The 27,922-nt window shown below is 51.4% G+C and overlaps 1 protein-coding gene and 1 long non-coding RNA gene across 2 annotated transcripts in view; one reads left to right on the top strand and one right to left on the bottom strand.

Moving 5' to 3' along the window:
* Nucleotides 1-1,751: 1,751 nt before the first annotated feature.
* On the bottom strand, nucleotides 1,752-8,070 carry ARSI (arylsulfatase family member I). Its single transcript, XM_006104477.3, has 2 exons — nucleotides 7,712-8,070; nucleotides 1,752-3,995 (listed from the first exon to the last, which is right to left on the bottom strand). The coding sequence occupies exons 1-2, from the start codon at nucleotides 8,020-8,022 to the stop codon at nucleotides 2,591-2,593; spliced, it is 1,716 nt and encodes a 571-aa protein (XP_006104539.1). The 5' UTR covers nucleotides 8,023-8,070; the 3' UTR covers nucleotides 1,752-2,590.
* A 145-nt stretch (nucleotides 8,071-8,215) lies between these two features.
* LOC111823590 overlaps nucleotides 8,216-27,922 on the top strand; it is a 28,053-nt gene continuing 8,346 nt past the window's right edge. Inside the window, exons 1-2 of the long non-coding RNA XR_002826651.1 lie at nucleotides 8,216-8,350; nucleotides 10,960-11,131. This is a non-coding gene — a long non-coding RNA (uncharacterized LOC111823590). The remainder of the gene's footprint in view (nucleotides 8,351-10,959; nucleotides 11,132-27,922) is intronic.

Here is a 27,922-nt window from a genome sequence, read left to right as displayed (position 1 = left end):
TCAGGATTCTATAAGTGGGGCCCAGCTCAGATAGGGCTGCCCCCGGCTCAAACCCATCAGGCTGACAGACCTGCTGCCATCTGGTCCAGCCAAGGGGGAAACGGGGCTTGTCTGGCATCCCTGGGCTGCACTCCCCCAGATCAATGACCCAAGAGGTCAGAGCTGCCTCTGGTCTGCCTGCCGCCCATCCCTCCCATGGTGCAAGCATCTGCCTGCTGATACCAGTCAGAGGCTTGACACAGAGTCCAGACCAAGGTGCCCTGGCTGGAGGGAATGCAGGGGCCATGAGAGGCAAGACAGGGGGCAGAGGGAGCATGCTGACTGCTGGGCAGAGCAGAAGCCACAGCAAGCAGACTGAGCCTCTTGTCACAATGTCCTAGGTCCTGGTCACTTCTCATCTCAAGGCCTCCCTCAATCTCAGGTCAGGGCCAGCTGCCAGCACCCCTGTTAGGCAGGCTTGGGGGCTGCTGGGCTGTGGATCAGATGGCAAGCTGAAGCTTGAGGGGGGCTTCTGGGCTGTTGCTGGGCTCTGAGTTAGGTAGGACTCCGCCAGGTGAGCTCTAGGCTGAGTTGGAGATTAGACCAAGCCTCCTTCTCAGGAATCAGAATGGAGCCAGCCCCCAACCCCACCTGGGCTCCCTGTTTGGGGCCAGGTTGACCAAACGGTGGGCCTTGGTGTGTAGGAAAGAGCAGAAAGGACTTTTTATGGCTCTGCACTTGTGCAGAGAAGCAGGGCTGGAGATGGAGGCTGGGCCACCTTGGGCAGAGCCAACTCAGCAGGCATGGGCAAGCCTATCACTCAACTGGTACAAGCCTAGAGCCAAGGGGGAGCCCGGCTCCACGTCACTCTGGCATGGCCCAGTCCACAAAGCTGGGACGAGCCTCCAACAGAGCAGGGGTATCCTGAGTAATGGGCAGACTGTGGACAACCCTCCCTGGGGCACACTGGGCCTGGGCCACATTCCAATGGGTGACTTCTTCCAAGTCTCCCTCCTGAGCAGGCAGAAGCTGGGGCTGGCTGGAATCAGAGGCCTCAGCCACTCCTGGTCCCTGCCCACCATGGCCCTGGCACCAACATCCTGGGAAATGGGAAAGGTTTCAGTTGGGGGACCAGGGTTGGGAGTAAGGACATGACTGGTCGCCTCTGTCCTGCAGCCCCAGGACAGACCCTCCCTCCTGGGTTGAGCCACCTCTGCAGTGGGGATGCAGCTCTTAAAACCCAAACCCTCTCCACTGCACCGCACCCACTGCACCCCACCCCATCCACAAGCTGACGAGTCCTAACAGGCCTCCTTTGCCAGTGACAAAAATAACTATTTTCAAAATTCACAGCAGGGCTTTCGCCTACACACGCTGTGCCGACTGGAACCTGAAGGGAGATCTGCAGAACGCAGTGTGCGGATGAGGCACGCTGTGCAGCAAGGAGGCTCTGAAACCCCCATGCCCCTCCTCCCACCACTCAGCCCATGTCCCGCAACACACACACATACACAGGGGAACCCAGAACAGCCAGGTAGGAAGGGCTCTTAGATCATCCACTATACACAGGGGACACTGAGGCCCAGAGCGGGTCTGGGATTTACCTGAGGTTACCTAGTGGATTTGTGCCAGGATGTGACCAGAACCCACACATTCCACCTCCAGGCCAGGCTGCCCACCTCCTCTCCCATTCACTTGGCCAGTGGTGAGCTCACACCTGGATGCACGTGCACACACCCTCCTGTGCTCATAAACAGCACTACAGCCCTTGCTTCTGTGTTACTGCATTTTAATCAAGTTCATGGGCTCCTCCACAACCACTAGCTGGGCCAGTCCTCTACAGCCCTGTGAGGTAGGCAGAGCCAGAGATAGCATCCCCATTTGCAAGTGGGGAAATCGAAGCCCAGAGGGAAAGGACTGGGCCCAAGGTCAAAGCAGAACCCAGATGTCCTGAGTGTTGGTCCTGCAGCAGCTGACAGCCGGGCCAATTCCTCTGGGCGCTGGGGACAGGAAGGAGAGCTCTCTACCACAGCCACCCCCACCCAACAGTCCGGCCCCAGGCCATGTGAAGAACCAGGAGGGCCACCTCCCTGGACCCCTGCTCTTGCACCCAGCACTCAGGGGTCTCTTCGGAGAGTGGCCAGATTGCCATGCCTCGGCTGGGGTCCAGGCCTGGACTTGCCTCCATGTGGCCCCTCACCCGCCCAAGCAGTACCGCAGAGGGCAGGGTTCGAGGATGAGACCTTAAATGAGCTGGGAGGTGGTGAGGTCCCAGGAACTGCACCATGGCACCGGCACCAGATCCACACCACAGAGCCACAACATCATTTCACAGATGAGGAGAGTGAGGCCCAGAGAGCTTGTGCGGCCACCCGAGGTCACAGAGTAAGTCAATGGAGAGTCAGGACTGGGATTCGGGCATCCCGTCTAGTTTATTCTACCCCTATGCCCAAGCCAAACTCCCTACCCTTCAACTGAGCGGCTATATACCCTACATTTCCCTGCAGATGGAGCCGTGACCTCAGGCCCCTCCCTGGTTGAGGAGCAGGACCAGGCTTGAGAGGAGGAATACATTTAGGAGGACAGAGATCCTCCCCCGACTCCTCCTACATCAGATCCGGTGGGACATCAGTCTGGTGTTGAGTTTACGGAAAAAGGATCGCAGCTTGCAAATCTTGCATTTTTTCTTGCGGCGCCCCCGGGAGAGGCTTCGAGACCTGGCTTCCTCCTCCTCCTCCTCTTCTTCCTCATCACTGGCCCAAGGCCCCCAAGCACCCCCATTAAAGTCAGGATGGGCCCGGGGATTCTCAGCCGGGTAGCGCACAGGGATGGCTGTGCGGTTATAGTCCACCAGGCGGGCCAGCAGGGCGCGGACCACATCTGGCCGCTGGCCAGCGAGGTCCTCCCGTTCGTAGGGGTCAGCACTGATGTTGAAGAGCCACACAGCCTGGCGGGCACTGGCCATCCGCTCCAGGTTCCACCAGCTGCCTGGGAAGGCGGCCAGTGTCTGCGGTGGGATCCAGTCGCCATAGCCCGGGTCTCCCGTCAGCAGCTTCCACTCGCCCACACGGATGGCAGCCTGCACAGCCGTGTTCCAGATGCCGAAGCCACCCTCAAGGGAGCCGTGCCGGGCGTGGTTGTAGAGCGGGTCAATGTTGTGCAGGATCTCCGTGCGTGGCGAGGCCCGGCCCTCGCTGATGGCTGGCCACACGTCATAGCCATCTAGCCCATCGGCCACAGAGACAGTGCCACCTGCCAGACCCACCAGGGTCGGGTACCAGTCAGTGATGTGCACCAGTGCCCGGCTGGTCCGTCGCTTTCGCTTGAGCAGAGGGCTATGGACGAAGCCCAGGCCCCGCACACCACCTTCCCAGTAAGTGCCCTTGCGTCCTCGCAGCGGCCAGTTGCTGCCCCCAGAGAAGGTCTGGCCGCCATTGTCACTGGAGAAGATGATGACACTGTTGTTGTAGAAACCATAGCGCTTCAGGGCCCAGGTGATATTGCGCACGGCCTCGTCCATGCAGGTCACCATGGCTGCGTATTTCCGCCGGGCCACGTTCCCCATGGAGCGGTAGCGGTACAGGTACTCACGAGGGGACTGCAGGGGCGTGTGCACCGCCTGGAAGGCCACGTAGAGGAAGAGGGGCTGCCGGGGGCTGTGGCTGGCTAGGATGTGGCTGACACGCTGGGCATAGAGCATGGTGGAATACTGGCCACTGAGCCCCCAGGCCACATTCTCGCCCTCGTGCAGGTCAAAGCCACACACCCCAGGGCCATCGCAGTTGTCATAGGTGTAGTAGTCCACATTGCCCGTGAGCGAGCCCAGGAAGGTGTCAAAGCCCCGGCGGGTGGGCAGGCACTCCTTCCGGTAGAAGCCCAGGTGCCACTTACCCACCATGTGGGTAGAGTAACCTGCCTCCTGCAGCTTCTGGGGCAGCGTCACCTGGTCCAAGGGCAGGCAGTTGGGCTGCCGAGGGCGGATGATGGAGTGCTGAAGTCCTGTGTGGATCTGGTACCTGGTGACAAGAGCAGAGGGCACAGAAGGCACAAAGTGAGCTACAAACCACTGCCCTGGCCACCCAACCCCAATACTCACCCTGAAGTGGGCTCTGGTCCCAGCGTTACGAGCAGGCACAGTAATAGTAACCAGCAGGTGTTATCCAATGTGCTGAGCACTTCAAATGCATTATCTCTTTGAATCATCAAAATCAGCCGAAGCGGATATTATTACCACTTGAGGAGACTGAAGCTCAGAATGGTTAAGCCACTCACCCAAGATAGCACAGCTAGGAAGGTGGGGAGTTAAGCGTCAAACCCAGGTTCATCTTAACAACAAAATAATAATAGCTAACACAAGTACTCACTATGTGCTCAGTACTGAACGAAGCCCCTATATGAATTATCTCACCAAATCCTAACTGCAACCTAGGAGATACATATCATTGTTTTCCCATTTCCCAAATAAGGAAACTGAGACTCAGTAACATAAATCACTCACCCAGTGATTCATACAGTTAGTAACTGGCGTTGGGATTTGTGTCCCTGGCAGTCGTTAGAGACTTCTGAGTCCCTCAGTTCTCAGCCACTAACTTGCTATGGGGCCTAGAGAAGTCCTGCTCTCTTGGGCAAACTCCTACTCACTCTTCAAAGCCCAGCCCAAAGTCTCCCACTGTAGAGTCTCTCACAAATCTTTCAAAAAATGAGTCACTTTTGCTTCTGAGTCCCCTCAGCATTTAGTACCCATGATCATTGTCACCCTTGGCCATGAGATTCTACTCAGTGTACATACTCAACTCTGTATTCCGCACTCAGGTGGTATTTAAAGAAACACTCAATTACTTATGGAATAAAAGAATGATACAGGATTTAGAGTCAGAAGGTACCTAGGTCATCCTCTAGCTTAGTCACCTTGTCTTTAAAAGGAACTAAGATCTAGAATAGGGGAAGGGCCTTCCCAAGGTCGTTCATTGGTCAGGGGCAGAGCCAGGACTTGAACATAAATACAAACAGAGTCCAAGCACAGACTCTTTTCCAGCAAACTAGGCTGCCACTTCCCTGCCCTGTTTGCTCATGTGCAGGAGTGAGTTGGTTGAAATGGAAGATTTTTACAAGTCTTTCTAGCCCTGCCCAGGTAGCTCAGTTGGTTAGAGCATCGTCCTGATATGCCAAGGTTGTGGGTTTCATCCCTTGGGCAGGCACATACAAGAATCAACCAATGAATGTATAAACAAGTGGAACAACAGATCCATGCCTCTTGCCCGCTCTCTCCCTTCCTCTCTCTTTTAAAATCAATGAAAAAAATCAATAAATAAAAACATTTCAGTTCCCAAACTCTATGAGACTAGTTCTTCTGTGCCTGCCTGTAAATTCATGTGGCCCCTGGATCTGGGTCACTTACAAAGGCTAACACCCTGAGGCAAAAGCAAATGGTTAGCCTGCATTCCTCATTGCTCATTCATTCATTCAAATCTGTGGTAAAGGCCCTCATGTGATCTGCTTATGGGGTCTTGCCTTTACTCGTCTTAAAAGTCCAGAGTAAATAAGAAGCCTGGAACTTCACAGGAGTATTAGAAGCCCACACCTCTCACCCCCTTTTCCCTGGGGTATCCAAACTAAGTCAAGGCCTGAATAACTGACACTTTTAACCCAGGTACTGGGGGAGTAGGGGAGGGATCTGTTTTGGTTTCTTTATCTTATAGCTGTTATTATTAGCTATCATTAGCTACTACTGCCATGTTTTATTTTTTATTTTTTATTTTAAAGAGAAAGGAAGAGGGAGAGAAAGAGAGAGAAACATTGATATGAGAGAGAAACACCAATCAGCTACCTCCACTATGCACCACAACTGGGGATCAAACCTGTAATCCAGGCATGTGCCCTGACTGGGAAGCAAACCTGTGACCTCTCAGTTTATGGGATGGCGCTCCAACCCACCAAGCCACACCAGCCAGGGCTACTGCCATTTTTAATGCTATATGCCACATACATTATTTCACTTAATCCTCAAAAAATCCTACAGGAAAGAATATTATGACCTTCATTCTACAAATGATAAGACTGAAGCTCCCAAAAGTGCAGCCATGGGCCCAGACAGCTGGCAGTGGAGCTGAGCTTTGAACCCAGTGTGTGCAACTCATGCTCAAAATTTCTCGGTGATGCGGCCTCTGCAGACCTCAGCCGAGCTAATGAATGATTAGAGTGGGTTAGAGGCCAAGCCTCTCTTTCTAGGGGCTGAGCACCATGGAGCACTGTTGTATAAAGTGGGTGGGCCGGCTCAGAGTCCCTGAAGCCCATGTGCAAGTGAGTAACATGAGAAATCTTGGCTCTCTCCAGCTTCACCAGACACGACTGGACTTATTAACAAACACTAATGAGAGTCGTCAGCATCAGTCAGATGGAGCCAGCTGCAAGGGGCGGAGGGCGCTGCCCAGCCACACTCAGCTAACTTCACCGATCAGGGGGCTGGAACGCTGCCCTGCTGGCTGCTCATTCCCCTGCTTACACCAACGTCACCTCTTGGGACAGAAACGCTAACTTGTGCACAACTCCCGAGAACACAGATTCCTCCTCCCTCTGCTGGAGGTTAGTCACCATTTGGTCTTCACCACCACTGCCACGCGCACCACATACAGTGGCCCCTCTTCCTCCCGTTCTCTCTCTCTCTGTTCTTGGATGGAAATGCTGAGTGCCAGGAAGAAAAGGCAGCTATTGGCCTCTCAGCCCTTCTCATTACAGACCCCAAGGTCGGTACGGGCATGAACGAGTCGGGTCTTGCCTGATTCCACGCCTCAGTTTCCCCCACCCAGGAATCAGGGAGATTACCGCTCTGGTTCCCGAGTTCACGCTAGTGGCTTTTGGGTGGAACTTGGGAGAAAGCAGGCCTTGGACCCCATCCAGGGAGGATTAGCTTCAGCCTTGCCAAAGGATTTTCTCTTAAGTGGCCAGAGTTTGCTTTCCACACCCCCACGTCCTGTTCCCCTGCTCTTTTAATCCTGTAGTCCTGCCACCTTGCCTGTGGACAACTCCTTAAGAGAAAGCAGCAGGTCTCCTTGGGACCACCAGCCAAAGTGGGAGGCTTTTGCATATGAAAAAAACAGATGTTTGGAGAAATTAAGTAACTAGCCTAAGGCTACTTAGGTCCTGGCAAACTGTGTGCGTCTTTCCCCTCCACCTATCAATTCTTTGGTTTCTTCCCAATATAGTCATCAGTTTGGGGATTCGAATCCCTCCAGTGACATAGAGGCTGCCATGCACTGACAGCCAAGCAGGTTACACGAAATTCATTCCATCCTTACCACTGTTTCTCACGATAAAAACTGTACTTCACCCCATTTTATGGACAAGAAAACTGAGGCTTAGAGATATTAAGTAATTTGTTCAGGGCCTCAGGGCATGTAAACAGGAGCGCCATTCAGACCTAAGTGTCAGAGGCTGCCACTCTCCTCTAACGAAGGGTGACCAGATGTCCCCTTCACATGGTATGGGGTGTGTGTGTCCTAGAACACCCGAGGGAGAAGACCTCAAAGATGATCCAACCCCGTCAGTGTACAGGCAGGGAAACTGAGGCCCAGAGAGGGCAAAGGATTTACTAATGATCACACAGCTAGTTGGAGACAGAATTGGCCAGGAGCCCTGGTTTCTCGGGTCCCAGAGGGGCAACTGTAAATGCCGGGGAAATCTCCGACTGGGTTTATTTGGGACTTGGACGGCCGGCGGCCTGGGCCATGCCTACCTGCCCGTGAGAAGTTGGCTCCGCGAAGGCGTGCAGATGGGCTGGATGTAGTAATTCTCCAACTTGACACCCTCGGCGGCCAGACGGTCCAGCGTAGGGGTCTCAATATCTGAGCCATGGTAGCCCACGTCGTGGTAGCCCTGGTCGTCGGTAAGGATGAAGATAATGTGGGGAGGCTGGGGTGGAGCGACGGAGGGCTGCTCGCTGGCCTCACTGGGGCCGTCAGCCACCAGACTCGGCTTGGTCCAGTCCCAGGACAGGTAGCCGAAGCTGAGCAGGCTGACCAGCGAGAAGCCAGTAAGGGCGTGCATCGCCAGGCCGGCCCGTGCGTCCCGGCGCGCAGGGCTCCCCAGGCCTCACCGCCGAGCGCGCCCAGGGCGCACGGCCCGCACGCCCGCCGGCCGCCGGCCCGGACGATGCAAAGCGCTTAGCGCCCCCGGGGGCGGTCCGGAGAATTTTCTGGGACTGGAGACCGGACGGCAAGGCCGGACCTGCGCGGCCGCAGCCGGGCACTCTGGGGAGGTCAGACCCGCGCCCAGCTATCTTCTGCCGCCCTCTCGCCCGCCCTGTGCCGCCCTCGTTCCCTCTCCCCCAGCTCAGCCAGGCCAGCCTGGGACGCGGCGTGGTGACTTCCAAAAGGTGCTCTCCACCATCCTCGGACTCTCCTCTCCTTCTAGCCCTCGATTTCTCCCGCCTCCTAATTTCTCTCGCCTCTGCTTTCCCTTTCTCCTCCCCCCGACCCTCCAGCCCCAGGCCCGGCCTCTCGCCCCGCCCGGAGTCTCGAGAACAGTTGGCCCCCCCCGCAGGAAGGTGGGCAGGACCCCAGCGGGGAAGGGGAGGGAGGCACGGGTAGGGCGGGTCTGGGGTTGACACCGCCAGAGAGAATGAGAAAAAGTTGTAACATCTGCCGGCGGAGCTCCAGGTGGAGGGGCGGACTCCGGGAGGCGGCTCCGCCCCCGGGCGGGAAGCCCAGGCCCGCTCGGCCCTCCAGCTTCAGCGCCCGCCCTCGCCCCGGGGCTGGGGAAAGGAGGGAGGGGGCTTCTTGGAATTCGATGGAACCGCTCCGGCACGGCCCGGTCTGACATTCCTCGATTATGGAGTCTTGGCGTCTCTGAATTGCCAGCCCTAGAAGGACGCGCCTAATTTTCTGTTCCAACCGGGTCATCCACAGTGAGAGAAACTGAGGCCCTGCGATGGGTGGGAACTCTTCTAAGTCACGGAACAAGTTAGTGGCTTCTTCCCTGGGGCTCACAGTGGCTGTTTGAGTGGCAGTAGAGAGAGCAGTGGAAAATAGGAGATGACTTTGGCAAGCACCAGGGGCTGGAAATCAGGAAACTAGGTTCTGGCCATGCCAGCTTCCCTCTCCTCAACCCCTCCCCCTCCTCATTCTGCAATTCACAACTGGAATCTTAGAATGCCGGCGCTAGATTCCAGAGGGCAGGGGTTGTTGTATACATCTTGTACCCACAGGACTAGAAGCTCCATCAGTACATGTAACATGCGTGAATGAATGGATGAATGGGCCCCAAGGGTCGTCCATGCCAACTCCCACCCAAGAAAATCTCCACTGCCTGGAAAGCAGGGGGCCCGCTGTATGGCCGAGGAAGGCAGTGGAAGAACGCGGACCAGCGCGTCTGGATCTTCTGATTTTTTTTTTTTTAAGGAAACCCAACTGTAGTCTATTATGAGAAATATTCCAGGTGTTACGTGCTAGTACCTAATTTCAAGCCAAATTTAAACACCATGCAGGCCAAATCAAACCTATTTGAGGACTATTTTAGGCCATTGGGTGCCCGATTGCAACTTTTGGATTGTTTTCCAAATGTTTACTCGACTACATTTTTAAATGAGAGAACTGAATTAAACAACACCAGTTAGGTTTCTGTACCACCAGGACTTCAAAGGTTTAATATGCTAATCTCCAGGAGGGAGGCTGGTGAAGCTGTGTTTCTCAGTCTCATGTGAACGAGGATCCCTTTTTCACAGAGTCTCTGCAAGAGCCAGTGTCTTGTGAACTTTGGGAAACAAAGACTGCCCAGGTGTGTGTCTTCTCTTCTAGCGCCTTCCCCCTGCCAGTGTTCTGTCGAGATCCCTCCCACTTCCTCAGAACCACGGTGTGTGGGGAGAGCCGCCATGCCTCCAAAATAGTCGATCTGCATTTGGAAATGAGGGCTGCGTGGGGCCGCTGCTCCTGTTTGCTCAAAGGCCCATATTTAGGGTGACCAGATTTATCAAAAGGGAAAACTGAGCCTGTTCCTGCACAAGAAATGTCGAGGACAGACGGGGAAAATGCAGCCTCCTGAGGAGAAGGCGGCTAAAACGGGGCTTCGGCAGAGGCAATCCTGGAGGTCAAAGTGGGACAAGTCACAGGGGGGTCAATGGGCTTGGGTTTTGCACTCTTTGCATTGTCCCAGACCTTGGTCAGGAGGAACTGGAGAAATGGCACAAGGATAAATGGCAAGGGAGAGGGGGAGAGGACTCAGCCTAAAAGAAAAGCAGTCTAGGAGGCTCACAGGCCGCAGATCTCTATGAGGCTGTCGCAAGGACAAGACAAGGCAGGACAAGCAGAATTTCTGCGAGTTCATGACTGTGGCCTCTGACATCAGACTGCGTGAGTTCGAATCTTGCCACTTAATTGGGCAAATTATTTTACTTCCATCAGCCTCAATTCCTCCATCTGTAAAATGGGATGATAATATTAATGAGATACAATACAGTGCTCAGTAAAGTGGCCGGCACATAGTAAGCACTCAGCGAATGTGAGTGGTTTTCACGATTGTCCTCCTGGGTTCTGAGAGAGAAAACTACGTCTTATGAGTGAAAGGGACTGGAAAGCAGATTTCAGGCCAATTTAGGGAATTACTTTTGTAAGTAATCTGGCAGCTTGCTTAATAAAAGGATGACAGTGATGGATGAATCACCATGTGGAGAAGAGTGGGTGGAGCTCTTGGGCCTAACTCTTGTTCCCTAATAGTCACATTTCTTTTAAGAGCCCCTCAGTAATCACCCAAACCCACGGTGGCCTCAGAGGACACCATTCCCCCTCTAATGTTCTAGGGAGATAAATACTGAACCTCAGTTCTTCTTTTAGTGCCATTACACAATGAGACCAGGCTGGAACGTTTAAACCAGACATTTTCAAAGGCTCAGAGTTGACAAGGGGAAAATAACTGCAAAGAGTCATGTGAATTCAGGTCATATCTTTTTCAAGGTGTGACTCACTCATCTTCCCTTTGTGTCCGCTACAGGATGCCTGCCTGCCTTCTCTCCTGGGTCAGTGACCATCAGCCCTACTCCCACCTAGGTAGACTCTCAACAACTCCAAGATCTCAGAGAAACAGAAGCTAGCCTTTGCAGTCTCTAACTCAGGACCTACCAGCTTCCAAGACGATCGACAGCTGGAGTATCTACCCCATACAGGTAAGATCTGTCCATCCATTCATTCAGGTGAGCACTCACCCCATAACCCCCAAAGGACAGCTGGGAGAAGCCTAACATCTGCACACGAAATGCAGATCAGATGGGGGAGGGATCCAGTGTGGTTACTTCCTGACAGAAATTTCCATTGATGAAATCAGACTTCAAAGAAGCACTGAGCTCCTCCTTACTGGTATTATGCAAGAAGGGGATAGAGTGCCCATCTGTCCAGGAAGTAACAGGAAAGATTCCTGAACTAAAAAGGGGAGCAAAACTCCAGGACTTTAAAAGTTCTTTCCAACTTGAAAATGTTATGATTCTAATTATTTATCCTCATAAAGCTTTTTAGGGCAGAGATATAGAAGTGAAAAACTGGGTGAGTCTGTTTTGTGGCTTCGTCTTTCATTGCTATGCATGACATGTATGTTAGTGAGTGTGTGTGTGTGTATGTATATGTAGTTGTGTGTGTGTGTGTGTGTGTGTGTAGGTATGTTTGACCACCTTTAAACTGAAATTATTTCAGTGCAGATATTATTTCCTTCTGACTTCATTGACCTTGGCAAAGATCTTATGTCCAGATTATGCCTGCTGTCACCCTCTGGAGGTCCATTTGTCTTAGGCTGGACCCAATCAAGGACCTGAGAGAAAATACAGAAGGCCTCTGAGCAGTCAAAAATGTCAGAGCTCAGTCCCTTAACTCAGAGGAGCGCTCCTCGGGCTTTCTTCACTCCAAGCCCGTGGGCTCTTACTTTGTGCACAGTTCTTATGAGGCCTATGGTTTCATTTCCTAGCCCAAGAATATGGGAAGCAGCTCAGAAAAAAATATATAAGGTGGGCGTGAGGAAACTGTCGGTTTTATACTAATATAGTTTCAAAGTGAAACATTAGGGAGAAACAAAAGAATAAAAATCAGACTGACGAATGTCAAAAGGCTGGGAGTTGGGGGCCATTTATACAGGAGAAACGAGCCATATCTACCTGAACAGACCCAAGGGCATCACCAAATCACGCCCCAGCACAGAAATGAATGATGGGTTGCCCCCCAGAGTTTAAATTTAGTTCAGGATCCTCTCTCTAAGGAAGACGGGGAGGGCATGGGCTATTTTTTTTAAGTTTTCCATCCAAAAGTGGTTACTATGACAAATTCATGGTATAAGCTCAGCTTCAGTTCTAGAGCATCCTCCCTGAAGATGCAGGCTTAGGAGGCAGCAACGTCTGCAGTGGGTTCCATGGTGATGAGGATGCTAGAGGTCAGGCTCAGAAACCCAATAGCATGCTCCTCCCCAGTGGCAGGCCTGGCTCGTCCACCTCCTGCCTCCTCTTCACAGCTCTCAGATGCCAGCACTTCGAGCCCCAAAGCCTCTGTATCTTGAAAGGGCGAGTGGCCCTGGGTAAGAAGCACACTGAGTGGAGCACAGAATTCCAGCTCCGGTGCCCTTCCCGACAGTGAGGCCATATCCTCCTAATGAGCAGCTTCTCTCTCTGAAAAAGACCTCCACAGGGAAATTCCACAGGTTCCCTTGGACACCTAGTCTAGTGACCGCTGGTTCTCACGTTAGCTCCCATGATCTCGACTAAGGCATCATTAATTAGAATTATTTATGATTCATGGAAAGCTTGGGGGTATTTAAGAAAGCCATGCTGGCTACATCATGGAGAATGTATTGCAAAGGCCCCCATGAAGAGTCCACGTAGGAAGGCCAGGTGGAGACAGGCCTGCCCAGACGAGCTGTTCTCCCCAGTGGGCAGGCTTCGGGGCACCTGAGGCCCAGTTCTTCCTGAATATTACTTGGGGAAAATGATTCTTAGAGGAAAAGTGTTTTTCTTTGATGCTAGGGCACCCCGTTTAGCATTTCCGGGAGAGACACACATGCCCCCTGACCCTTGCTTCTGGTCCTCTCTGTGGTCTCATTGAGTGTCCCTTGGTGTCGAAATCCCCATATCAGACATTGGAGCCAGGAGTGGCAAGAGCCCGGGCACCCGCAGCCCCTTGCCTTTAACCCTTCACGGGGCCCCGGCCGGGGCATTTCAATGGCTCCTTTCTCTGGCGCTCAATGAAACATTCTTCCAAGTAGATTATTGAAAGCAGAGCTCTGAGTACACAATGGGTGCTCTGTGCTCACAGCCGCTGCCCAATCTGTTTGCCCAGCCTGACTGCGGCCTCGCCTCTCCGCACACTCCCCACCCTCCACCCACCCGACCCCGGCCCCACGCCCCATCTCGAGGCCAGCTCAAAGGGAGGCCGTCTGAAAGGACTTGTTCTCCGTCTTCTCAGAAGTTCCCGCCGTGGCTCTGCCAGCCTCGGAAGGAATTAGCCTAACGGGACCCAGGTCTGCCTCCAGCCCATCCATCCGGGGCTCTGCCCACTTTAATGTCCAGAGGCTTCCCTCCTCGCTGGTCAGCTGACACTTCTCTCTCTCTCATACACACATGCACCCACGAACACACACACATGGAGTGGGGCTGCTGAGATCAAGGTAAATAAATGGAGGGGCTCCTAAAAGTGAGAATGACAGGCTGCCCACCAGCACCCCCTCCTTCCAGATTCAGAGAAGGCAAAAGTGGTTCCTTCCAGATTCAGAGCAGGCAAAAGTGTGTCCTGGTCAAATGTGAGACGCCGGGAGCCAGATTGCCTGTGTTCCAGCCCAGCTCCTCCATTTGCTAGCTGTGTGACTTAGCGACCTGAGTTAGCCTCTCAGTACCCTGTCTGTAAAATGGGAATAATAGCAGTACCTGCCTCATGAGGTTGTTGTGAGGATTACAACAGACAAGGCATGTAAACCTTTTAGCTCAGTGCCTGGTGCATAATGGGCTCTCAAGAAATGATCACTATTGTTATTATTGTTCCTATATTTAGATTCTATTGTCATTGCCCTAGGAGTCTGTTCCTGCAAATATATAGCTTCCTCGGGAACAAAAGTCTACATTCCCCTGATCAAGTCAGTCCTCTCCTCCAAAATTTCCAGTGGCTACCAACTGCCCGCAGTAGCAAGTTCAAGCATCTTGGCTTGGCATTTAGAGATAGAACTTTAACTTCCTTCTTTATAATAGCCACTGGCTATCTGGAAGGTAAATGGTCCCATCACTGCTATTACTGTTGTTCCTATCATCTACTGTATTTGGAGAAACTGGCTAGTAGCACAGCTATAAGGAGACCCCACCTAGGTGCAAAACCCTGAATCAACACCGAATTAACATTTGAAAGTAATAATAAGAATATAATAGCTTGTATTGATTGAACATCCACTACGTGTTAGGCACCATGCAGGACTCTGCTTAATTCTAACAGTCCAGTGGCGTGGGTAAAATTATCACTTCCTGAATCTTACAGATGGAGAAACCAAGAAGCCAAGAAAGAGTAAGTAGTTTGCCCAAAGTCACACAGCTAGAAAGTGTCTGAGATGGGATTTGAACCCAGGACTGGAGTCTAATGCCTGCTGTATTAGATACCCAACCTTCCATTCTCCTCTTAGAGACAGCCAGCCTGTCAGGGGCTCTTCACTTACAGCTTCCCCTCGGCACTTGAGTGGCTAGATGCCAACTCTGTTCCCAGTGCATTAGAATAGCCTGGAAGTCCCCAGGGGCCTTGGGAGGTCTGAGTGGGCCTAGAAATGACACAGATACACGGTTTGGGAGGCTCCCTTCCTCTCCGACATCCAGTGACTTTTGCATTGCTCCACCCTCGGGCTCCAAGTGGGAATGGAACCACCTTGCAAGCCTGCTTTCAGGCCTGTTCCCTGCCCTTCACATTCCTTCCCTGAGCCCCCCAGTGCTTCCTTCTAGTAGCTTCTGTATGTCCCAAAGCCCTGCAAGGCAAAAGCTTCCCCTAGCTGTCTATCTTCTCAGACCCAGATGTCACCTGTCAGCTCAGCCTCCCCGTGAAACAAGAGTCAGCCTCCCAGAGCAGCAATCCTGCTGGGCTTTTCTTGTAAGGGATGTAGCACAACCCTCCACCCCCTTCCCCACTGTTCCTGGCCTTGACTAGACAGCTTGAAGCCAGGGAGACTCACTAATGACAGGGACTGAGGCGTGCTTCTGTTCCCATGGTAACTGCTGTGCTCCACTTAGTCGATCACTTTTTGAAGCTCTTGCTGGTGTGAAAGTTGTTTTGCATAGAAGTGCTTAACTCTTATCCAGGAACTCTACTCTGGGTCTTTAGATCCTTCCAGGTTCCTTATAAAGTTGATTTTCTCTTTCCTCCCTTTGTGGAATTCCTTTCATCTTTAACGCTCAGCTCAAATCCCACCTCTTCTAAGAGACCTTTCCAGACCCCCTCTCCCCTCCCCTCCCCACGTGGAGTCAATCTCTCGCTCCCCACACTCCCTTGGGGAGTGTTTATGGCTCTATTAGATCACAGCCTGCCTGTTTCACAGTTATTTATGTGTCTCCTTCTGAGCCCCTGGTGAGTGATCAGCCCATAGTAGGTGCTAAACAAACATTTGTTTGAATTTATTTGAATTTCCCGTTCAGAGTCTTTTTTTAAATAACTATTATGAACAGTACAGGCCATTACTAATAATCCCTTATGCTTGTAAAATTATTTACAGTTTATATATAGCTTCATGCTTGAGGGCACTGCTTTAAACCCCAGCTCCACCCTTGCTAGCTGTGTGACAGTGTACAAGCCTTGTAACCGCTCATAACCTGCTTCTCATCAGTAATGGATTGTTGTAAATATAAAAATAAACGTGTAAAGAGTTTGCTTAGCTCAGGGCCAGATGCCTAGCGATGCCTCAACAAATGTTAGCTATTATTATGAGTCATGGTCTCATTTGGACCTCACAAAAGCTCTAGGATGTGAAGAAGGGCAGAGCTTTTGTCAGTGTCATCATCATCGATGACATATGAAGAGACGAAGCTCAGGGAGCGAGTGAAAGGTTTGCCGAAGTGTTCAGACTTTAGTCGAATGCTGTGGTGGGTCTGCAGGAGCAGGCTTGGATACTCGAGCATCACATGTCCCCGGACACCGTGATTCGTTCGGGGATGGGCAAGTGACCCAAATCTGTCCAACAAGACTCGATTCCGAGATTTCGTTTGAATTTTTGAGGACGAAATTGCCTCTTTTCTGCTGGATTCTAAGCCTGGACCTGCCTGGGGCTCACTCTAACAGAGAGGAAAGCGAAGCACAAAGGTGGAGACAGATTCATAATATTAGTTGAACACATGAGTCCTAGAGATAGAGCTACCCCTGGACTTCAGTGATATGAACTGAGAATAGTCTCCTTCTCATGCCAATTTGCGTTGGTGTCTAACATTTGCAACTAAGTCAGTACCAGCTATTATAAGTATGTTGTCTCCTCCATACAGAAGTCAAGGCTCTCTTTGTTCCAGTCATTCACTCAGCAACGCTTCTTGAGCACCTACTATGTGACTTCCCCTCACCTGGGCTGAGACTAGGGGCGTGGGAAAGACAAACTTGTCTGGCCCTCTGGAGTTGACAGTCCATCGTCATTCCCCTTGACATGAAGAGACTGAGGCTCAGAGAGGGGAATGTCCTTCCATGATTTAGGGTGCCACGGTCTTCACTGAGGCTGGGCAGGAGCTGAGGCCGGCAGCTGGGACTGGTTGGCCACTGGCAGGGAGGAAGGCTTGAGGCATTCATGAGTATCTGCTCATCCCAGGTCAACGCAGGAAGGTTCTGGGCCAAGGTCAGAGGTTGGACTTGAAGACTGGGTGAGGCTCTAGTCCTCCAGGACCAGGACTCCGGGCAGAGGAAGGTTCCTGGGAGCAGCATGGTTCCAAAGTCTGATTTCAGGGATTTGACTCCCATGCTCCTGGCTTCATGGATAACCCTGCCCTTGGGGCTGGAATTCTGATTGTTAAAGGTTCTGCCTCTCACAGGATCTTTCCCATTTCTTAAAGGGAAAGGCCCCACTTTCCAGCCTCGGCTGAGGCTAGTGTTTCTCCTTTAGCCAGTGACTCGCCTCTGGGAAAGCACAGGCTCTCCGGGCTGAGCCCCTCGGGGAGGCTGTGATGTCTAGAAGTTGGATTTGCACTCGGCTTGCTTGTCTGTCTCTGCCTCATCCATATCTAGCACAGCATCTGATATGTAGGAGATGGATTAGTGTCGGGCACCATCCCAAGGCAGACTGACCATGAAACTAGTACAGCTTAAGCTTCAGGTCCTCTCCTGGCATGGGCCCCTCTCTCAATCCCAGGAGAGGCCCCAACAATATGTTCACATGGTCATGCACTTCTGTGAAATTTGCACAAGTCATTTTAATTAAAAGCAGTTGAGATCACTGACTCTTCCCACTCTGACCTTCTTTCTCACTGTCATATTTTCCTCGTGTCAGCTGGCTTTGGAATAGCAGTGGCATTTTGGGGCTAAGGGGAAGTTGAATTCAGGATACATTTAGTTTGCATTTGGTGGCTGTCAGGGTTCCATGCATAGTTAGGTCGGCTGTCTTGGTACAGAAGCGTCTTGCTGTCCGCTGAGCTGACTCACCTGGCATAATGACACAAAGGTGCAGGCTCAGAGCTTCGTGGTGATGTGAACGTGCCCTCCGGTACCTGGCAACAGGACTGTGTGTGTTGGAAATCTAAGGAGCCAGCAGCTTAGGCTATGGAAAATTCTTCCAATTATGAGTCCTGCACAATTGTAAGCAGAGGACTTGCTGTTCAGAGATGCTTAGAGTAGATGGAAGTTATTTCCTGTCAGGAATAGGCTCGGTAATACAATGGATACAATTATAAATGCACTGTAAACTTTTCCACCCTTTTTGATGGTATCACGTTGTTAATGAGTTGAACCGTATCCCTCCAAAGAAATATATGAAGCCCTAACCCACGACTACCTGAAAATGGGAACTTCTTTAGAAATAGGGTCTTTACAGAGGTCATCAGGTTAAAGTGAGGTCATTAGGGAGGGCTCTACTCCAATGTGACCGGTGTCCTTATAAAAAGGGGAAGTTTGGACACAGCTACAGACATACACGGGGGAAACTCCATGTAAAGATGTAAAGACGAAGGCAGAGATCAGGGCGATGCAGCTATAGGCCAGGGAACAACTAAGATAGTCAGCAAAGCACCAGGAGCTGGGAGAGAGACCTGGGACAGAGTCTCCCCCGCAGCCCCCAGAAGAAGGAGCCAGCCCTGCTGATCTCAGACTTCTGGCTTCCAGAAATGGGCGATAATACATTTCTGCTGTTTAAGCCACCCAGCCTGTGGTACTTCGTTATGGCAACCCTAGAAAACGAATACACACGTGAAGTAGAATTTGTCAGAAGACCTGTGTCTGCAGGGGCTGACCAGCAGACCCTGAGTGACCAATGAATGATTACTCTGACACACAGCTGCTATGAAGAGAGGGCTAAGGGACTGCCTGGTTATAGGAACCAGAGAGCCTCATTTGCCTGTCTCTTCAGGCTTTTATTGTAACAGCAGTTTGAGCTAAAGTTTAACTTTTAGATACAATCAGTAAGGTAAGCATTCTTGGGCGGACACAGGCAACAGCAGTGCTCTTTAAGCAAGGAAACATAAAGATGAAGCATAAAGATTCCACTAAACACCTGAGGGTCTGCACATACACAGACTTGTTTGGAAAGGTCAAGGAACAATCAGGGCTGGTTGCCTTCAGCCAACTCCTCTAGGAAGTTCCAACCTTTTGGAATTTCCTCCTTACAGACTTTCCAACCAAGTCCCGTGCTCCCCCACAGTGTCTTTAGGCCACAAACCAAGAGCAGGACCACGAACAGTGAGTGCATCCGTGTGTGAACTGCTTATGCATTCGGACTTTCAGAAATTAAGAAAAATTCAGTGAACTGTGCAAGAGGGAAGAGTGGCTTATCTTTCCACTTTCTCTATAGAAAATGAGTACAAAATCGTTTTCCTACCAAGAGTATGGCTAAGGTGGCACCTGTGGCCTGCCCTCATCCTTCAAATACTACACTGCTCCTGCCATCCAGAACTTTCTTTCGTTGTCCACAACTAGGACCTCCCTACCTCCACCCCTAGGGCCCTCGTCCTGGTGCCTAAGTGTGCTCCCCAGATCCTATTTAGAAAAACAACTGGCTGGGCTCTGCGCTGAAGGGCCCAGATCCCAGACTGGCGATCCTCGAGAATTAAGGGGTCAGAATGGTTATGTCCAAAACTGCCCATCCCCATCAGTTTCCATTCCTTTCCCCCTCCCAGAAAGCAAAATCGGAGTTTCTTTTTCCTTTCAGAATCTGAAGGAACATTGCCTTCATGTTTGGCCCCAAACGAGCTTTCTCAATTACCCTGGAAAGGCCATCTAAACATTGGCGATTCTGCAGGGTTTTTCTTTCCACCTTTCCTCCTCCTCCCGCCGGCCTGGCCTCCAGCCTCCCTTCCAATTTCCCTGCTCCAGTGTCCTCAGGGGAACCCCTGCCCTCTTCTCTCCTGCGACCTACTTCCCACTTGCCCTCACCACCAGCCTCTTTGACTGATTCTCTTATCAGATGACCAGCCAGGGTCCAGTCTTTCTCAGGGATCTGTCTGGGCGCCTTGGCTAATAACCTGGGAACTAAAGAGTGGTTCATCTGCAGGGTCCAGGTATGGATTTGGTGGCTCATAATGTAGAGGATTCTGCCTAGAGCACTCAGACACAATGTGAGCCATCAAGATTCTGAACCCAGCACTCTTGTGGGGACAGAAACCCAACTTGCCAGCTTAGGCAAGAAGGGGGACTTTTCTGATTTGTGTAACCAAAGGAAGAAGAGGAGATAGAGCAGAGCTTCAGGGATGACTTGAACTCCTCCCATTCTTCACCTTTTCTCCTCTTTGGGTGTCATTTGCATTCTTCCAGACAAGTATCACCCAGAGTCACCAGGAAGAGACTCAGAGATACTCTTTTTTGGGTCTAAGTTACAAAGTCCCAGAGAGCTCATACATTGCTGATAAGCATATAAAATGGTGCAGTCACTGTGGAAAACAAGTAAACATAGAATTACCATATGACCCAGCAATTCCACTCCTTGCTATACACCCAAAAGAATTGAAAACAGGGATACAAACATATACCTGTGCATGAATATTCACAGCAACACTATTTACAATAGCCCAAAGGTAGAAACAGCCCTAAAGTTCTTCAACAGATAAACAGATAAACTAATTGTAGTAAATACATACAATGGAATATTCATCCTGCATACAAAAGAATGAAGTACTGATACATGCTACAATGCGGAGGAACCTCAAAACTAGTATGCTAAGTGAAAGAAGCCAGCTCGAACGGTGTGGGTCAATGGTTGAGCATCGACCCATGAACCAGGAGGTCATGGTTGATTCCCAGTTGGGGCACATGCCCCAGTTGTGGCCTCGATCCCCAGTTGGGGATGTGTAGGAGGCAGCTGATCGATGATTCTCTCTCATCATTAATGTTTCGACTAGTATCTCTCTCTCCCTCTTCCTTCCTCTCTGTGAAATAAATAAAAACATATATTTTTTAAAAAGAATCCAGACACAAAAGCTCATATATTATATGAATCCATCAATGTGAAATGCCTAGAATAGGTAAATCCATCGAGACAGAATGCAGATTGGTAGTTGCTAAGGAAACTGGAAAGTTAAATAGCGGGAGCAACTGCTTAATTGGTATGAGATTCCTTTGGAGGCGATGTAAAGGTTTAGAACTACATAGAGGTGGTGGTTGTACAACATTGACTTGAATTACTCATTTGCTTTTAAAAGGTTACTTTTAGGTCATGTGAATTTCACCACAATAAATTTAGAAGTCCCAGAGAAGAGCTCTAATTGGCCTTGCTTGGGTCAGGTGCCCGCCCTGGCCGATCAACAGGGACTCGGGTGGGATCTGCTAAGAGATGGCACCTCCCGTTTGAGTCACCTCATTGCAGTCAGGGGGAGTTACATTTCCCGAAGAGGTAGAGACAGGGTGCTCTTTGGAGAAAATGAAATTCTAGTTTAATAAACAAAAGACCCATCAAACATCAGAGCCCAAAGGAAATTTAGAACTACACCATCCATTTCGTGGCCCCTAGTTAAGTATGACTATTTTGATTTAAATGAATTCAGTTTCTAAATAGCATTAGCTCCCTTGAAGAGCTAGCGGCTACCATATTGGACAACGTAGATACAGAACTTTCCCATCATTACAGAAAGTCCTATTGGAGAGCAGTAATTTGGAGACTGTAGAGTCCAAACTCTTCATTTTAGAGGTGAGGACAATGAGGCCTAGAGAGAGGAAGGGACTTACATAAACACGCACAAGAATTAGGGCCACATGCCGTAACCGGTTTGGCTCAGTGGATAGAGCGGTCAGCCTGCGGACTGAAAGGTCCCAGGTTCGATTCCGATCAGGGGCATGTACCTTGGTTGCGGGCACATCCCCAGTGGGGGGTGTGCAGGAGGCAGCTGATCAATGTTTCTCTCTCATCAATGTTTCTAGCTCTCTATCCCTCTCCCTTCCTCTCTGTAAAAAATCAATAAAATATATTAAAAAAAAAAGAATTAGGGCCACAGCCAGAACCAACACTCAGGTCCCTTAACTCTTATTCCCTCCGTCCTTTTCCCCTATGTTAGCGTAGCCTTTGGGGTGCTGTCTCTCTGCAGAGGGCTCTCAGTTTCACTGGAGAGCAGACATGCCCACAAGAAGGATAAGGCAGCCCCCTCAGTTCCATTCACAAATGGAATTGTTAGCCTGTGGTGGGCCAAGCACCAACCATACTGGGAAAACCAGTGTATGCCACGGAGAGGGTGACGGCCATATAAATATAGGAGAAGTGGAAATGAAGCTTTTAATTGGGAAGAAGCTCTAATTTTTCTGTTTATAAAGGCAACATGCTTATTGTATGCAGTTTAGAAAGCCTCAAAAAATATTAAGAAAAAATCAATATCACCATAATTTTCATGACTTAGAGACTGTACTTAAGATTTTCATATATATCCTACTAGGCCCTTTTTTTCTATGCATTTCCAATTATAGACACATATCTATGGATAAAAATGCATTTTATCCTGTCTCTTGATTTTTTTTTCTGCTTAATATATTTTGGACATTTTTTATGTCATCAAATGTAGATTCATGCTGTCATTTTAATATCTGTGTGAGATAAACTTTGTTTTGTTTTTTTTTGTTTTATTTTTTAATATATTTTTATTGATTTCAGAGAGAAAGGGAGAGGGAGAGAGAAATGGAAACATCAATGATGAGAGAGAATTATTGATGGACTGCCTCCTGCACACCCCCTTACTGAGGATTGAACCCACAACCCAGGCATGTGCCCTTGACTGGAATTGAGCCCAGGGCCCTTCAGTCCACAAGCCGATGCTCTATCCACTGAGCCAAACCGACTAGGGCGGTGTGAGATGAACTTTGAATGGAAGGTTCCAAGAGGCTCCTTTAATGAAGTGACATTTGAACAGGCCCTTCACAGATTAGGAGGCAGAGATGGTGGCCAGGGGATTCTCAGCAGAGGGAACAGTGTGGACAAAAGTCAAGTCAGCGATAGTCCACTCCTCCCACTAGTAGCTGGCCTTTGATAGAGGAGGGAACTGGGGCCCAGAGAGGGGAGGTAATTTACCGAGGTCACACAGTGAGTTGGTGTTAAGGGTGAGACTTGAACCCAGGACACACACCTCCCAGTCCAGGGCTTTGGCCTCCACACAGTCCTGCCCAGAGTCTTCACATTGGCCCTCGAGGACCTGCATCAGCCGGTTCTCATCCGCTTCCACGCTCTGCCTCTGCTTCGTGCACAGCAGGGAGATCGGGGCCCCGGGAGGAAAGGGCTGTCAGTTCACTGAGCTAGAGGTTAACAATAGCCTCACAGGAGTCAGGCCGCGAGCTGGGGCTGGCCTGCATTCCACCTCGAGACCCTGTCTTCCTCTCCCACGGGCTGTGCCTCCACCACCCCTGAGTCACAGTCCACCCGCCTGCCTGCTGTGTGTCAGCAGCGTTCTTTGGGGCTGAGAGCACCACAGCGTGACCACAGGGCCCTCCCGTGCCTCAGTGAGCCTGGTGTAACCCCGCGAGGCTGCCAGATGAGTGGGCTCGGGTCACAGCCTGGGAGCTGACCTGTGGGGGCCTCGGGATTCAGATGACTCAGAGCAACCCCATCTGCGTCTGTGCTGCGGGGAAGTTGGACGCTGACCCTGCGCGCTTTCTGGGAAGGAGCCTGAGGCAGAAGGCACTAGCAACTGTCTGGGCTGGGAGAGAGGGGGGGAGGCAGTGAGACAGTTCGGTACACTCCCTCCACCCCTCTTCGGGCAAGTCACTCCCCTTTGGGTGCAGGGGGGTGTTAAGAGCACAGGCTTTGCCACAAGACAAACCCAGGTTGGGGCTGGAGTCCCAGCTTTGCCTGTTATTCGCATGTGACCTTGGCAAGTGACCTCTCTGGGCTTCTGTACATGGGAAAACCTGTGTCTGCGTAAATGCGATAATGTGATGCACTTTGCCCAGTGAACAGAGAAGACTCTTAGGAATTGGTAGCTATTCCCATGATAATAGTAACTATTATCCAGGATCTCTTCAGGCTTTCTCCTTTTACTCATTCACCATTCACTCCTGCGTTCATGTAACCAGAATTTATTGAGTGTCCACCAGGTGGGCTCAGAGCTGGGACGGGCTCTCCAGGGACTGGAGGTCACCCAATTGCTGATGTCCATGGTTAAGACCTCCGCTGAGCAGAGAAAACACAGATGTTGACAGTCATGGTTTCTGCGTCATGGGACTAAGATTCTAGTGGGGAAAAGTGAGACCGGGAAAAGGCAAATGGATAACAAGCAAGAAAATGACAGATATGTTAAGGGTGATGGAGGAGGTGACTTAGATGGAGTGATGTTTTCTACTGAGAGGTGAGGGCTGAAGCATGAGAAGAAGCCAGCCTTCTAAGAGGCAGGAGGTGTCCTTCCCCCGGGGCCAGAGCAAGGTCAGGTACAGAGACAGGGGAAGGTCTGCTGCAGAGGGAATGGCAAGGGGATAGGTGGGGCTGCCATGAACACAGTGACTACAGGGAGAAGGGAAGCGATCAGGATGAAGACAGGGAATGCCCTGTTAAAACGTGTTCATTTCTCTCTAAATGCAATCCCATACCCCCTGTAGGCTGGAGCTCCAGGGCAACACCACCCCACCACACACACCCCGAATGCCTGAATCAGACCTAAGCTGGGAAGGGCTTGACCATTTTCCCAAGGGGGCAGCCTGTGTCCTGTCCAGACTGCTGTGACCCTCAGCTCTCCCAACACCAGCAGGGCCCCTGGAGGTGAGCACCTCCCTGGAGCGGGGAGACCACAGCAAAGCCACCCCACCGCTATTTCTGGCAGGGCCCGGGCCCTCCAGCGGCATTCCAGGAGCAAACCTGCCCAAATGGTTGGACCTGAGGAATGCAGAGCCCACCCCTACCCCAGACACAAGGAGCCTTTTCTCACCCAGGCCCCAAGGGTGAGGTTTTCGGGGGGCTGGAGGTCACCCGATTTCTACTGTGGATGGCGAAGGCCTTTACCAGGCAGAGAAAACACAGGGAAAAGGGCAGCCAGAGGCCCAGCTCAGCATCTGCAGGGAGGGACCAAGCAGGGGAGGGCAGGGGGCTGCCAGACTCACTGGGGTCCTCTCCCTGCCTACCACGTTCAGTCACACTGGCATTCAGGGACCTGCAGCTCGACTGTCCTAAGGAGAGATGACAGCCTGCCATAGATCATCCCCTGAGCCCACTTCGGAGACAGGGAAACTGAGGTCATATAGGGGAAGGGACCCCCAGCGAGATAGTGATAATTGCCGGCATTGAGAACATGTTATGGCCGTGTGGGAGGAGCTTGACCAACACTTCCCAACAACCCTGTGATGTGGTTACTCATATTACCACCATTTCACAGATGGGGAAACTGAGGCTTAGAGAGGCTCAGTGACATGCCCATGGTCAAGGAACTAACGACTAAATGGAGGAATTTGTTTCTGAACCCAGGCCTTTGGACTCTAAAGTTCACTCTGGGTTGTTGTTGTGTTGTGTGTTTTTATTGTGTTTTATTTCCTTAAATTAATTCTCTTCTGAAAGGTAACTTCTTATTACTACTATTAATAAAAAGCCCATATTGAACAAAGGTAAAATTAAATGCAACAAAAAAAGAAATAATGTTAGTAAATTCGAACTAAAGTCTCACTAAATGCTGTTGCTTTTCAAAGACCTGAGCCTGCGAGGTGTTCTCAGTGGATCAGCAAGAGCGATGACCGCGTGTGGAAAGGTGTCAGCGCTCCTGAACTGAGGCTTTCTCCTCGAAAGAATAGGGGAGCTAAGAGGAGACTGAAAGGGAGCTCAGTTTTGCACTGTGTGCCTCCCTGTCATGCCGTGCAGCTTAGCTCTGCGGTCCTCATTAGTGCTGTCCACCACGCGTCTGTGGTTGTCTGCCTCCCGGGCATGAGGAGGACGACACCGCCTGGTCCCTCTGTGGTAGGTGGGGCCACAGGACCGGTTCTGGGTCTGAACTGTACACTGTCGTGGCCTGGAGCCTTCCGTGGCTGGTGTGAGGCCCTCAACACTCTTCCAGAGAGTGGCTTCCGTAGCCTGGGTTCCAGAGCGATGACAGTGCAGAAGAGAGAGAGGCCGCAGCGGAGCCACAGCGAAGATGTGACACGAGCAAGAAATAAGCCTTGATGTTAAAGCCATTACGCCTTCCAGTTTGCTTATTCACCGTAGCATAACCTGGCTCTTCTGACGGATGCAGCCTGTCGTCCAGCGTCGTGCTGAAGACGCAGCCCCCTTTTCAGAGCCCACAGCCTTAATTCCTGGGCTGCTCGGACACTGGCCAAGCCCAGGCCTTCGTGTTCCTGCAGAGTGCTCTGACCTTTACCGTGTCGCCTTCCCTGAGTTCACGACCTAGAAAACTATTTCCCCGAGGTGCCCCGTCCTGGGGCTTTGCTTAAGCATTTCTCTCTGGCAGGAATGACCGGTGCCGTGGCGGAGAGGCAGCTGCCTGTGTTTGGATCGGGGCTCTGCTCTTTCCAGCTGTGTGATCCTGGGCTAGTCACTTCCCCCCTCGGAGAATCAGTTTCCTCTTCTGTAACTGGAGATGGCAGTCGGACTATTAAACGGAGCACGAAAATGGTTATAGCAATCAGACTCTACCACTCAGAGCTGTTGTGAGGACTCAATGTGTCAATATCTGTAAAGCACATAGAACCGTGTGCTTTACAAGCATTAAACTGTCGGTATTATCCCTGCTCCTTGGAATTCTGCCTTGGCCTTGCCTCTGGCCTGTGCATGGAAGGTCTGGGACCCTCCCCCTTATTCCTGAGGCTTACTTTGGATACAAGTGGAAAGATTGGATACCGCGTATATTAGTTTGCAGGGACTTCCATAACAAAGTACCATAAACTGTGTGGGTTGAAGCAATGGAAGTTCTTTCTTTCATAGCTCTGGAGACTTGATATCCACTATCAAGGTGTCCGTAGGGTCATGCTCCGTCTGAGGCCCTGGGAGAATCCTTCCTTGACTCTTCCTGGCTTCTGGTGGTGGCCGTAGGTCCTTGGCTTGCAGGTGCATCACTCCACTACCTGCCTCCAAGGTGTTCTCTGTGTGTGTGTCCGTGTCTTTACGTGGCGTTCTCTGTGTGTGTGTCCGTGTCTTCACGTGGCGTTCTCCGTGTGTGTGTCCGTGTCTTCACGTGGCGTTCTCCGTGTGTGTCTTCTCTTCCTATAAGGCTGGCAGTCATATTGGGTTAGCTCCCCACCTCCATCCGGGCTGACCTCATTTATAACTTGGTTCCATCGGCAAGACTCTACTTCCAAATAAGGTCACAGTTCCAGGTACCAGGCTGAGGACTTCAACATATCTTTTTGGGGGACAGGATTCAACCCAAAAAACCCAGAGTCAGGAGACATGGCCCTTGACCTCTGGCTTTCCCCACAGGGCCAGGGGCACAGGGTGGGAGGAGGGAATCAGGAAGGCCTGGCCTGGGCACCGGGACACCTGGACTCTGCCTGCAGCTCCCAGCGCGGTCTCGGGCACTCCCCTTTTCCTATGCCTTCTTCTTCTTCATGGTCAGATGAGGTAAAGCAGCCCCACCCTCAGCCAGGTTCTTGTGAGACACACACAGGCACGGGATGTGAAGGAGCTTTGCAGCCCGAAATCCCACACACAGACCAGGAGGCTTGCTCTTGGGCCTCGTGCTCTCGGGCCTCGTTCTCTCTCTCGGGCCTCCCACATGAGCGGGGCATTACTGCACTGGTGGGTTTTCTACGCACCCCCCTAATTAGACACGCTGGAGGCTGGGCCCCCGGCGCTCCACCCTGGCCATCCTCAGGGTTCTCTCTGTGAATCCATCCTTTCTCCTGGTGTCTTTAGTTCAGTTACTTGGCTCTCCAAGGATTCGTTTCCTTCTCTGTAAAGTGGGAAGAGTGGTGGCCATTCTGTATGGTGATGGCAAGGCAGTTCAGTGCGCACGGAGCCTGACACATGGTAAACACGAATAGGTATTTGTTGATATTGATTCGATCAACACCATAGGGAAGTTGCACACACGGCCTGTGGACGGGCAGTGCATCGTGGCCACTGTACCCTCAGCCGGTGGCCTGCATGCACGCATTCACCCAGCAGCCTTTGATTCCGTTCCCTACTCCGTGCCTTGCCAGGCTTCAAAGCGGAAGGACCTGGTTTCCTGTAAAACGCTGCTGGTTAGGATTGCTGTGTGGCTTGGGGAATGGCCCCTCTGCCTCTGGTCCCTCGACTTCTCATCTGCACAAGGGGGCGTTAGGCTAGGCAACATCTGAGAGGCCCAGCAGCCTTCCTGCTGTGAGGTCCAGCCTTCGGTGCCCTTTAGGGCACTCGGGCCCCAGACAGGACGGGCGGAGGGCAGGCACAGTGGGCAGGAGCGCAGACAAAGGCC

This window comes from Myotis lucifugus, unplaced genomic scaffold (assembly GCF_000147115.1).
Source record: "Myotis lucifugus unplaced genomic scaffold, Myoluc2.0 scaffold_576, whole genome shotgun sequence".
Classification (NCBI taxonomy): Eukaryota; Metazoa; Chordata; class Mammalia; order Chiroptera; family Vespertilionidae; genus Myotis; species Myotis lucifugus.
This window is presented reverse-complemented; position numbering and strand designations above follow the sequence as displayed.